This window comes from Chinchilla lanigera, unplaced genomic scaffold (assembly GCF_000276665.1).
Source record: "Chinchilla lanigera isolate Chin_1 unplaced genomic scaffold, ChiLan1.0 scaffold00022, whole genome shotgun sequence".
Taxonomy (NCBI): Eukaryota; Metazoa; Chordata; class Mammalia; order Rodentia; family Chinchillidae; genus Chinchilla; species Chinchilla lanigera.
In genome coordinates, this window is record NW_004955423.1 from 2,366,694 (window position 1) to 2,380,150 (window position 13,457).

Genomic DNA, 13,457 nt, shown 5'->3' on the forward strand with positions numbered 1-13,457 from the left:
ACCCTCTCTGAAAATGTGTGCATCTGCTCAATAAACAGCAGGCCAGCCACAAAGGTCTTTGTCTTTGCCCAGTCTGAGACACTGACCTCCCAGCCTCGTCTATGCATTACTAAATTTGTCTCCATCTCTTATTTTATCCTTCGCTCTACCCCTCATACAGGCAGTTAGGGATCTTGGCCAGATCCCTAGCAGGTTATAATAAACCAAGTCCAGCCCCATTTTCCCACTCATCTCTCTCACACACATGCCTTTTCTTACTAGTGCTTGCCTCTTTTCAACTTTCTGCCACAAGGCCCTCATTAGAAGCTGAGCAAATGCCTATACCATGCTCTTGGAAGACCTTTTCTAGGTGGCCCATATTTATTTAGTTATCAGAAGAAGGGAGGGGAGTACTCAGGAAGGGCAGAACCATTCAAGGACTTCTCCAGGTAAGGTATTAAGTTAATCCACCCAAGAGAGAGAGAGATACCTGAGGCTATAGTCTTTATCTAGTTGAGGTTGAATCCAGGTGTCCTTGGCTGTGATCTTGTCTTACCCTTTGAGGCTTTCCAGCTTCATGCTCCATTACAGGCCTTAGTAGGAATTAGTAACTCATACAGGTTCACTTACTATGAGTCCACTGCCCATCTCCAGACAAGGAGCCTAGGCCCTGGACATATTCACAAGTAAACAAGAAAAGCCCATTGGTTAATTTAAGTCCTGCTCGGGGCTGCTTTGTAGTGGTCTCCATCAAGTCATAAGTACCATGATTTCCCCAGAATAACCCTGGGCAGTTTTTCTTTTATAATTTCTCAGAAAACTATAAACAGACAAAAATCATCACAGTGGTATTCCAAGTTTTACAACTACATGGAAGATCCAGGGATGTTTCTGATGCTTTGATATTATCTTAGGATAAACAAGTATATCCCAGTGAGGATGAAGTCACTTTTCCTCTCCCCTATAAATCTGCCCATCTTTCTGATCCAAATTATAAGGATCCAATTGGTTTTACTGCCACCAAGGACAATGTTTCTCTCAGGAAGTCCCAAACAAACTGCAGTCTGTCTGCCTCCCTCTTTGGTCTCACAGTATCTTGGGGCCATTCTTCATACAATAGGACTGATTTACTCTGGAACTTGAGGAAAGGTGAGAACATGCTAAGTGGAATATAGCAGTTACAGGAACTGAAAGGTCAGGTTATTGGAACCATTACCTAAGTAGCAATGGGAATTACCAAACATTATGTTACCAGACAAACTGACAATAGTCTGTAGTTAAAATCTGTGAGGACTCTCAATCCTGGGGGTCTATGGATGACCATCCAACTGGAAAGACTGGGAAGAAGAGAGTCAAAGGTAAGAGCTTTGAAAAAGGGAGTAGAATGGTCTGGGGGCAACCATGACATTCGCAAGTATTTTGGACAGTACCAGGGATTTTGATTTTGTTCAGATATGTGAAGCCAACAGATAAGGAAATGACTGACATTGAAAAGATAATTTGTTTTTTTACAATTCCCAAAAAGAGGGGCCATATCATGCCACACAAGACCACACGCAGAAGGAACAGTGTTAGTCAGGAGGCAGAAGGAGGAGGGGAGAACATGTACAAAAGTATGTATTTGTCTTGGGAAGAAATGAGCAAGGTGAGGTAGGCAAGTGAACAGGATTAGGATTAACACCTTCCCACTGGCCTAAACCATCAGTGGTACATGCATGACTGTCCCATCAGGCAGTGTGTACTATCCAATGAGACTGTCCCATGCTACTGGATGGGATAGTCATGCATGTATCACCTGCCCAGTGTGAGACATACTCCTGATGGCCCCATCGTGAATGTGTTAATTAGTCTGAATAATACTGGCAGGCTCCTGGCTATAGGAGCAATCCCTTATTGTCTGGTACTTAGCCCTGAGATGATTAGGGTAGAGGAATAGTGCCCTCTGGAATACAAGAAACAAATGAAGGAGGTGGGTGTATGGGTAGGTTTATGGACTCAAGACTGGTTAGTTTATATATATATGTCTACAGGCAAATCACTTACTATCACTAGGAATTAGCTAACCTTGAGAGGGATACATTCTCTCCAGTCAGATCCCAGATACCAGAACAACAAGGATACATGGCTCAAGTTAGGTCAAGGGGCATGTACCTGTAGTCTAGCTTACTAGAGATGCTAAACTGGGGGGCCTAAGAGTTCACGTCTAGCCCAGACAATATAGTAAGACTGTGTCTTAAAATACAAAATTAAATAAATATAACAGATGGCTGAACTTTGTGGTAAAATATGTGCTTACCATGTCCTAGGTTCAATCCTCAGCATCAAAACAACAGTAACCCCCTGAAAAAACCCAAAAACAAAAACAAAAACACCTCCAGAAAATATAGTTAATACCAGGAAGACATCTATCCTACCCATCTCCAGACCTAATAATATAAGGGATGCATCAAATAAAATAAACACCACGTAAGACAGTTGTTCTATGCTGTTTTATGTTAATGTTTTATGTTACTTTAGCATCTTCCAGTTATCCTTGTTAAACTGAAAACACCAAGGTCTTCCCTCTTTCCCTTTTACATATACACATGCTCTCAAAATAACAATAGCAAGTCTTCTTGGGAAATCAACCATTTTATGATCATTAGTTGATTTTAGTTGAATTTAATCATGAGATCATAAAACAAATACTACTTTCCACTCACCCCTGAGTCATATCTGAAGTCACTGCATATAAAACACCTCCTCAAAACTACATTTCATATTCTAACATAAGGGCACAAGAATTATTGTAAAATAAGCAACAACATAAAAGAATATCTCAAAATCTTTATCAGTTATTTGAAAAGAATATGAATTGAAAAGTCTTATAAAGGACTAAATTTCACACAGCACAAATTCAATAATCTATCTTTATCAGGATTTTTATTTTAAATATTTGATGATATCACTGTTTTCCATTATAATGCTCTACCTGTGTACTGTTTTAATGTAGACAAATTTCAGTGTAATCTAAAAAAAGAGGGGCAGCACGTCACAAATATTTCTACGTGCAAGATGCTAGGTACCACTGGGTATGTGCACATGAATGAGACAAACTAATCTTAAGGAGCTTGTATAATTAGATGTACAAAACTAACCTAATATAAAAGAAAATGTGATCGTGTACTTACAGGAATGTCAATTCTATGAAGTACAAACCCAACTACTCCAACTTCCTTGTTCTAAATGATAAACCTGAAGCTCACAGAAATCACACAACAAGATAATGCATAGCCAGAAGAGATAACAGAACTATTTCTAACTCAAACTTTCCCCTTATCACTTTTAATAACAAATAAAGGATGACACTGATATAATTTCTCCCTTTCTCTAATGTATAAAAATTTGACCTATCTCTAAGATATTCTTTGAAACATATACTCAACTGCTACAGAAATGTATAAGTTCATAATGTTTATCATCATGAATTACACTTATCGAAATGTGTTCAGTGCCTACTATATGCCAGGCCACTGTGTTGTGTTTTACAACCATCTAACTTAAAACTTCAGAACAACTCCATGAGGTAGGTATTATCACGCCCACTTTTCAGATGAGGACACTAATGGCAAGTTATCAGTACAATTTTACACAGTTAGAAATGGAAAATACGGCTTGAGTTCAAAGCCTGCTCTGTTTTATTGTTGCTCTTGTGGTTTTGCTTTTTTTTTTTTCCGTATTGAGGATTGAACTCAAGGCCTTTGCCCTGAGCTACATCCCCAGCCCCTTTATTTTTTTTATTTTGAGACATAGTCTCACTAGGTTACGAAGTTACATAGACTAGAATTTATAGTCCTCCTGCCTCAGCCTCCTAGAGTGTTGGGATTACAGGTGTACCTATTCCTATAACAACTCTACTATACCACCTACTAGGGGAAAGAAGGTACACATTTTTAAATTGACACTTAGAACTCAATGATAGACCCATGAGCTATACTGGAAAATAATTTCTCTAACTTGTAATTAAAGTAACTTTAAATTATAGTATATCTTACTATTCTGACAAATAAGAAAAGCCAAGGTTAGGTAATTTTCTAATTTTCCATTTATGTTTACAGGAATTTGACAAAAGAAAACCAAATAATAAAGAAAAACAGATCACTGCAGTTACTGTTAGGGTATAAAGCAAAGAACAATAAGCCAAATCATACATAATTAAATTTAATTATGCAAGGATGACTTTCTCTCCCCGCCCCCAGTACCAGGAATCGAACTCATGACCTTGTGCTTGCCAGGCAGGTGCTGTGCTGCTGAGCTAATCCCCAGCCCCACAAGGATGATTTTCTACAATAAAGTCAACATCATTCTTATTGCAGGAAAAAAGCATGGCACAAATAACTAAACCACTGTCATCTAAAAAACACCTAGAATCTATGACTTAAAAGCATAAAATCCAACTTGGATTTAAATGTCAAAACTGATCACTGGCACTGGCGTAACAACAGACCTACAGATAAATAGAACAGAGCATAGCCCATGGGGTTAATACAGTCCATTTAAGAGTCAGCCCAGGGTGCCATAACAAAATACATAAGGTGGGTGCCTGAAATAACAGAAATTTATTTCTTACAGTTTTAGTGGCTACAATTCCAAGATGGTTGGGGTCTGGTAAGGGCCTTTTTTTGGCTTCCAGACATAGCTGTTTCACTGTGTCCTCACATGATGTGGGTAGAGACAGCAAAAGCTCTTTGGCGTCTCTCTTTTTACAAAGGCACTAATCTTTATGAGCATTCTAGCCTTATGAACTCACCGAAACCTAATTACTCCCCAAAGGCCCCATCTCCAACTTCCATCACAGCGAGCGTCAGGGTTTGAACATGTAATTCAGGTGGGGAGATAGCTCAGTCCACAGCAATGGGAAACTGGTTTCAACAAATACATCCAGAAACTCTAGTGGGGGAAAGAATAGTTTCTTCCAAAAAGTGGCGTAAGGACAACTTTGAGTAGGCACATACAAAAGAACAAAGTTGTATTTCTTCTTACATCATACATAAAAAGTAACTCAAAATAGATCACAGACCGAAATGTAAGAGGCAAAAGTATAAAATCATAAATTCTTAGGAGAAAACAGAAATAAATCTTTGAACCTGGATGAGGCAATGGTTTCTTAACATCAAAAACACAAGTAACAAAAGAAAAAATCAAATAAGCTGAGCTACATCAAAGTTTAAAATTTCATGTTACAAATGGTACTATCAAGAAAGTGAAAACACAACCCACAGAATGGGAGAAAATGCTTGAGAATCACATATCTGATTATAATGGTCCATATATAAGGAATTCCTGTAACTTAGTCATTTTAAGGAAAGATAACCCAGTTTTTAAAAAATGGGCAAAGGATATGACTAAATAGTTCTCAAAAGATGATATAAAAATGGCAAATAACCACATGAAAATATGCTCAAAGTCATTACATATCAGGAAAATACAAATGAAAATCACAATGAGATACGAGTTTATGTCTATTAGGATGGCTATAATAAAAAACAGGTGATAGCAACAAGTGTTGCTGAGGACATGAAGAAACTGAAACCCTCACATATTGTTAGTGTAATTTTAAATGGTTTAGCCATTTTGGAAGAGTTTGGCAGTTCCTTAAAACGATGAACACAGAGGTACCACATGACCCAGCAATTTCACTCTCAGTATTAACCTAAGAGAAATGAAAACACAAAAACTGATGCATGAATGTTCACAGCAGCATTACTCACAATAGCTAAAAAGCGGGAAAAAACTTAAGGGGCCAACAACTGACGAATGCATGAACAAAACGTGGTCCAGGCATACAGTTAAATCTTATTCAAAAATGAAAAGTCAAGTATACAATAGGGGTTAATTTAAATTAGCTTCTCCCATTATTTAGCTGACAACAATTTTCTAACTTTACCAAATACTTGCATCCCACAAATTACTAAAAAATTTAACTGATGATCTGTTTCCAAAAGCTTTGACTGCACACAAGCTGCTATGGGCTGAAAATTTGTATACCCAAAGCTATGTGGAAACAATTTCCAAAGTAGTGGTACTGAAAGTGAGACAATTGGAAAATGATTAGGTCATGAGGGCTCTCCCCTCATGAATAAGATTCGTGTCCTCTAAACTGTAACCTGAGGGAGCTTGTGCTATGTAAGGATACACAGAAGGAGCATCTATGAGGAATCAGCCCTGACCAGACACAAAACAGTCTGCTGCCTTTCTCCTGTACTTCCTAGCCTGATGGAGCCCACTACGAAGCAGCTCTAAGCAGGACTTACATTAACCAATTGGCTTCCATGTTTACTTGTGAGTCACTGGTCCCTACTGAGGCCTGTAATGGTGGGTGAAGCCATGAGGCCTCAAAGGGCAAGACAAGGCCACAGCTGAGGACTTTGGCTCCAATCCCAATTTAACTAAAAAGAGACTATAGCTGCAGGCATCTCACTCCTGCCATGAAGGGCTTCCTGGAGATAATATAGCTCTCCTAAATTAACAAAATGTATTACTTGGAGAGGTCCTTAAAGGGATTCCCAAGTCCTGCCCAGATTCCTGCATTTTCTTCAGTATCCCCCTGCTTTGTTTGAAAAACAAATAAATATGCACTGCCCAGGGAAGTCTGGATCTTAACCCAGAGAATCTTGAATTCTGTAAGAGAGCTGGACCGTCCTGGAGCCCTAAAATCATTTCAGCTGTCTCATTTATTTACACCTTCCCCCTCCACTCACTTGGGAGACTGCAGGCCTGATCAGCCCGCAATAACTAAGGGTTATTAACCTGATCCTAGCTTCTAGAATTGGTGGTGATAAATTTCTGTTGTTTATAAGTTATTCAATCTAAGATATTTTATGGCAGCAGTCCAAACAGGCATGATCTATGAGAATAAGATCAATTATGAGCTCATATTTTTATAAATGTACATAATTTACTTAAAGCTATGAACACCAATAATACAGTAGTTGGCATGTAGCATGGTTGTCAACAGAGAGACCCCTCCCAGCTCTACCAAGAGGGCAACATTGAAGACGTTTTGGTGGTGATAACTAAACATTTTAAAACGCATAGCACTGCCCATGTAACAACAAAAAAATGTACCTGACCCAAAACGTCAACAGTGCCACTGTTTATTTTATTTTTATCTATTTATTTATTGGTTTTTTGAGACAGGGTCTTGCTTTGTAGGGCAGGATGGCCTTGAACTCACTATGTAACCCACGTTGGCCTCAAACTCAGGAGATCCTCCTGCCTCTGCGTACCAAGCACAGGAATTACAGGCATATGCCACTGTATGCTGTCAGTACCACTGTTTAGAAACCTTGCATAGCATAACTCATTCAAATTACCAGAGAGCACACTGTTCATCTCTCCTTTTCCAGGATCAGCTTTTTTCCTTTTAGTGAAGGGGTACTGAATTCAGGGCCTCTTACGTGCTAAGCATGCACTCTCCTAATAAGCTACCACTCCAGCCCAGAATTAGTGTTTTTTTTTTTTCTTTTGGTGGCGCTGGAGATTGAACCAAGACCACTGAGCTCCATCCCCAGCCTTTTTCATTTATTTTAGGTCAGGGTCTCTCCAAGTTGCGTTGGCTGGCCTCAAGTGTGTGACTGTCTTGCCTCAGCCTCCCAAGTAGTTGGGGCTGTCGGTATACATCATTGTACCCAGGCTCAGGATCAGTCTTAAATTTGTACTTAGCCTGCACTATTGATACTTAGATTCTATTAATACCAATTACTAAGGTAACTTGAAATTTAAATGAATGAGCTTTCCTTGGGTTATAAAATCAATATGAAAATAGATTAAAAACATATATGCACATGTTTAAAAATAACCAATTATGTATTAGATTTAAATATTAGAGGAAAAAAGATAAAACACTTACTGTAAAAATGTTCTAAATTCTGAAGCATCAACATTCTTCACAGGAATAGGCTCATGATTTATTAAATTATTTGATGTTTGTCCAACAATATGAAAATAGAAGGCAGGAACTCTTGCTAAAAGGACTGCTTTGTGTACTTTGAACAAAGTACAATCTACAGAGAAAGTAACATCTGTATGGATTTCTTCCCTTAAAAGCCTGTAGAGGATAAGAAGAAATCATAGTTTAATGAGTGATGCTAAGAAAAACATAGTGTATTTGTTTGTTTATTTGACACTGGGCCTCACTGTGTAGTTCAGGCTGGCCTTGTGCTCCATATGTAGCCAGGCTGGCCTCAAACTCACCACAATCCTCCTGCCTCAGCCTCCCGAGTGCTGGGATTACACTCATGCACCACCATGCCTGGCTGATTATTTTTATATAGTAAAACAAAGGCAATTTTACTAAAAAAGTAACACCATTTTCTCATAACATAGATTTTCTTATTAATTCCTTCTGTGGAGAAGGACATTCTTTAGTTACTCTTTCAATGTATTGCCTCAGGTCTGACCAAGCCATGATTGTTGGTTTCTGGAGGAAGTCTAGCAAAAGCATTGAAATCCCCGGGGAAAACACTAGATGCTTTGCTGAGATATGCCCCAAGGAATGATAACATGATGGCTAACTAGTCAGGTCTCATTCCTGTGATGATTGAGTTGTACTGTCCTCGCTAAAACAGTTGATATCCTCCCATTCCTCTGCTGCCTCCTTTGTTCTTTCTCAATAAAAGGTTACTGAAAATGGTAATCAAGGCTGCAGTCCAAAAGGCTGTAAGCCCCCCTGATCCCAGAATTATGCCTCTCTTGTTTTTCTTGTTTCTCTTACTTTTGTGTTCATCCGCGGGTACCTCGTTCTCAGGACCTGTTCACCCTGGACAGAAAAGGAATCTACTCCTGACATCCTTCTGCTAGTAGAATTTATTTTCTGCTATTTATGTTGGTTGCCTATTAAAATGTTCCTTCTTTAGATTTATTTTGGAATACAGAACACAAAGCTAACATGGTTGCTATTACAAAGAATCAATCTTTAAAAATTTTTGCTAAAATTGAAGTAAAAAATAGTCAATAACATCAACAAACCACTTAACAATAGACAATTCAGCTTAGAAACTGGTACACTTTGTTCTATTAATTACCAAGTCTGAAATGCAAGCTTGAATGTCAAGAATGTGACATTTAAACCCTCTTCCATTCTCCCATATAGAATTAATCATGCTCTAATCTATTATTAAAAGGATGGACTCAGGAGGTAAACCTATTTAAATCCCTTTACTAGTGTGCAGAAGTAGTTACAGTAAAGCCCACTGATTTCATGTATACTTAAATGATGGAAGAACAGAAATCAACACTATAATAGAAACCTTCAAAATATAATCTTTCGTCTATTTGCAGTAACTATATATTCCTACTCTCTCAATACTAAATAATACTTTGTATCACTATAGCAATGTCATCATCAAGGTAACAGTCTCAGAGGGCTTCTGTGTTGCTGGATATAACTGGCAATCACACCAGTACACTACAGGAGGTACAGTGATGAGTAAAGACATCCACAACAGCGAAAGCTTGGAAAGTTGCCAACGACACTCACTCCTCCAAGACCAAGTAAGTGGCTCTCTCTCTAATCCCATTACACCGAGAGCGTATCTCTGTCATAGCACCTCTGTCATTGCATCATTATTATTTTTACGTGCATTTCTCCCTATTAGACAATGAACTGCCCAAGGGAAAAAACTGCATATACAGTATATTCAGCATACAGCAAAAGTTCAATATCTGCTTCTCAAATGACCCTACCTTAAACAAAACAAATGCCTCAGAACACAAACACGTTCAAAAGCTCAAAATTTTCATTGAAAGCTCAAATTGAGCCAGGCATGGTGGTGCATGCCTGTAACCCCATCACTCTAAGAAGCTGAAACTTGATTACAAGTTCAAGTCCACTACAGGCAACTGACTGACTCAGCGAGACCATGTCTCAAACTTTAAAAGGGGGGAGGGTGGGCCATGCCTAGCATACCCAATGCCCTGGGATCTATCCCTAGAATCACCAAAGAACAAAACAAAAAAATTACCTGTCCCTTGTGTAGAGGAGGAATTCGAGGAAAATGCAAATAGACTTCAAATATATTTAGGTAATAAAACCGGCAAGAGTTGGTGATGAGATATAGGTGAAGGAAAGGGAATACCTGATCTGGATAACAGGGTACTGGGATTGCCATCAACTTTTAATTTGCATCTGCTAGTTCAAGTGCCTTCCTCAACTCCACACTTTTCTATAGAGAAGGCAGGCTGCTTAGGCTTTACGCTGGCTCACATTCTGACATGCACGCCACCTTGGCGAATCATTTTAATGACTTTGCAGCCAGACTGCTGTGGTTCTTATTCTGAGTCCATCACTTATTTTCTACTGCTCGTCCACTGCTTCTCTAATCTTGGCTGTTAGTTTAAGAATAATAAGACAAAGCAGGGCGTGGTGACACACGCCTGTAAACCCAGCACTCAGGAGGCTGAGGCTGGAGGATCGTTTCGAGTTCGAGGCCAGCCTGGGCTACAAAGTGAGCTCAAGGCCAGCCTGAACTGTGTAGCCAGACCCTGTCTCAAAAAGACAAAAAAAAGAGAAGAATAACAAGACTGGGGCTCACAGGCTTCATGGGAGAAATGAAACACTACTCTTTAGCCCAGTAACTAGTAAATAGGACAGTAGTATTATTAGCTTCAAAAAGAAACTGCCCTCTCCATTTGTCAATGAGAACTTACATAATTCTTGTCAGATCCAAGCACCTTTCCAGTTTTATGTCAGACTTGGCTTTTTAACTGCCAAAGCTGTTTCCTATTTTTTCTCACTTTTCCATATATCTCATTACCTCATGCTTTTCCAAAATACCAAGTTCTTTCAAATCTTTGTCGTTCGTGTAAGCCACTCTTGGGCTAGGAATGTTGTTCAGTGAAAGAACACTTGACCAGCACGTGTGCGAGCCTCGGTTCAATCTCCATCCAGGACAAGGGGTGGGGGGGCTGTCCCCGTGCTTAGCTCTACTTCTCCCTTTCCAATTTTTAATTAATTCTTAGTCTTGTAAAATTATAAAATCTTCCCAAGCTCAAACCGCGCCCCTCATCACTTCTGTTTGGTCATTTTCTCTCTCACGGAAGTGTAAAACACAAACACCAAAGCAATACCTTATGAAATCTTTGATTCCTTAGGACCTATTACGGAGCTAGATACACACGGCTGGCACTAGATAACAGTTCATTAATATTTGTAGAATAAACTGATGATACTGCTGTGCTTGGAGAAGATTAATTTAGCAGAGCATTTTAGGTGGCCGGGTGAGCACGTTAAGTTTTTTGGTGTTAAAAAAAAATCCTGTTACACTTATTTTTCCTTCCTTCCAATAGCAAATTGGGAGTTTGGGGCCCTATCCTCAATTGCTACCAGGAGGGTGACAAACTATTCAGCAGCTATGTTTCCAAACTTATTGATATAGACATGTTACTTCCTTAAATTCACTGACACTTCGTAAGATTCCCAAAACAGCCAGAAGAATAAAGTCACCGGAAATGCGGCATCTCATCCTTAGAAATTCACCCTAGGGACAAAGCAACTTCAATCTCATTTTTTCTCCCCTTTTACATCAATTTCCAACTGGTGGAAACATCTAGTACCATCCCTACTAGATAAACTTAAATTAAAAGGAAATTGCTTTACTTTGATCAAATTCTTTTGGTAGCTACGGGAGCTTTAAATGTGAGTTTCTGGCCAAAATCACTTTTCAAATGTGGAATGCTGCAAAACTGTCACTATTAATGGTGTTTATTCTAGTCTAGTGGTCCTCTAAGTGTGTTCCTGGGCAACAGCATGTGGTCGCCCGGGTCCTTGTTATTGCAGGAATGCAAAATCTTGGGCCCATCTCAAAGGAGGTAAATAGGATGCGTGGGCTGGGACCACGTAAACTGGTGTTTTAACAAGCCCTGCAGGTGGTGATTGTGATGTACACTAAAGATCATTAATGTTTTGATTCCATTCACTTGGTACTTGCAGGAGCTGGGAGGTGCTGGCAGCTATACAGTATTATAGGCAGACAGGAGAAACCAAGTTGCACTGAAAAAGTATTTTTCTATGGTCATTTCTGGTAAGCTGTTTAAAAAGAACTCAGAACAAAGAGAGCTTCAAGGACCCAGTAATTTGTTTCTTCTGTCCTCCCTTCAATGCTCACTTTCCTAATTTTATTTTTCTTCAAATTAAAAAAAAATTGTACATTTCAGGACCTGGATCTACCCTGACCTTGGCGATTTGTTTTTAAAGTAACAGAGCCCGCCCGAGTTAGGATACTTTAACATCATCTGGTACCGCACGATGACTGCGATTTTAATCTTTGTTTTTCCTTTGACTCCGGTCCGCGGTGTCCAAAATGCTCGAGACTGGTTACTCCGGGCTGCGTCTGGAGGAGAGGGGAGACGCGCCAACGTCCTGGGGCCGCTGGAGGCGAAGGGAACGAGGTGGGGAGGGCGGGGGGCACCGAGGAGGAAGCCACGGCTTCGGGCGCGGGAGGCGCTTGAGGAACTGAAGCGGCCGAGGTCCCGGCGACCTCCTACCTGAGCAGGTCCTGGCTCAGCTGCTCCGACACCATCGCCTTCAGCCGGCGCCGCTCACAGGGGCCCTTCCTTTGCAAGCCCTTACTGCAAACTCCAGGGGGCCCCGGGAGCCCCGCGGGGCCCGCGCTGCCCTCCTTACGGCGGGCCATGTCCGCGAGCAGGCCCGGCGCTCGGCCGCGCCCGGCCCGCCGAGGAGGAAGAGGGGGCGTTTCCGACCGGAGGCGGGGCGCCTATCCGGACCTGCCCTCAGCGGGGAAAGGTTGCGGCGCCTTCGCCCTCGGCTGCACCCCGACAGCCTCGGGGTGTCCCCAGGCCCCAGACGGCGCGGGCACGTGACCCGCGAGGGTGTGCGCAGGCGCACTCGCCGTGTTTACCGCGGCCGCGGGGGTCGGCGCTCGTTGCCCCGGGAGGCGGCGGTCTGGTGCGGTTGACCGAGCCCGGCCCCACTCTCCTTTGCTTTCCGGTTGGTGTTAACCGCGCATTTTATAAACTTTCATTGAAGACTGAGTTCAAATCAGTACGACCAACTTTTTTTTTTTTTTTTTTGCCTTTTTGAGACAGGGTCTCGCTATGCAGTTCAGGCTGGCCTTGAGCTCACTTTGTAACCCCGATTGGTCTCGAACTCGCAACGATCCTCCTGCCTCAGCCTCCCGAGTGCTGGGATTACAGGCGTGCGCCACCACGCCCGGCCACGACCACCGTTTGTATGCTGTGTCTTCCCAGCATGTCTGCGTTGTTTTTCCGCGAAGGACTGCCTCACAGGTCTTCAGCGGCGAGTCACGCCCTCACCTGCGTCTTGGTCCTGAAAAATGCGCTAAGCAAGGAAGAATGGAGGTGGAGGAAGAAACTCTCATGAACTGCCTGAGTCAGAATAATTCCGAGTCCGATACAAAGGGTATTTACAGCGTCTAGAAGACCCCATCTCCTTATGGAAGGTCTGACTCGTAACTGCT

General features: G+C 41.2%; 1 protein-coding gene across 4 annotated transcripts in view; it reads right to left on the bottom strand.

The window, feature by feature from the left end:
• Kiaa1107 (KIAA1107 ortholog) overlaps positions 1-12,863 on the bottom strand; it is an 88,365-nt gene extending 75,502 nt beyond the window's left edge. For 2 of the 4 annotated variants that reach the window (XM_013514536.1, XM_005385055.2), the window contains exons 1-2: positions 12,505-12,861; positions 7,871-8,068 (exon numbers count right to left, since the gene is read on the bottom strand). In XM_013514536.1, coding sequence (XP_013369990.1) covers positions 7,871-8,068; positions 12,505-12,653 — 347 coding nt within the window. In that variant the 5' untranslated portion in view covers positions 12,654-12,861. Of the gene's footprint in view, positions 1-7,870; positions 8,069-9,983; positions 10,003-12,504 lie in introns of those variants that run through there. The other 2 variants (XM_005385056.2, XM_013514537.1) reach the window with 2 other exon arrangements.
• Positions 12,864-13,457: the final 594 nt, after the last annotated feature.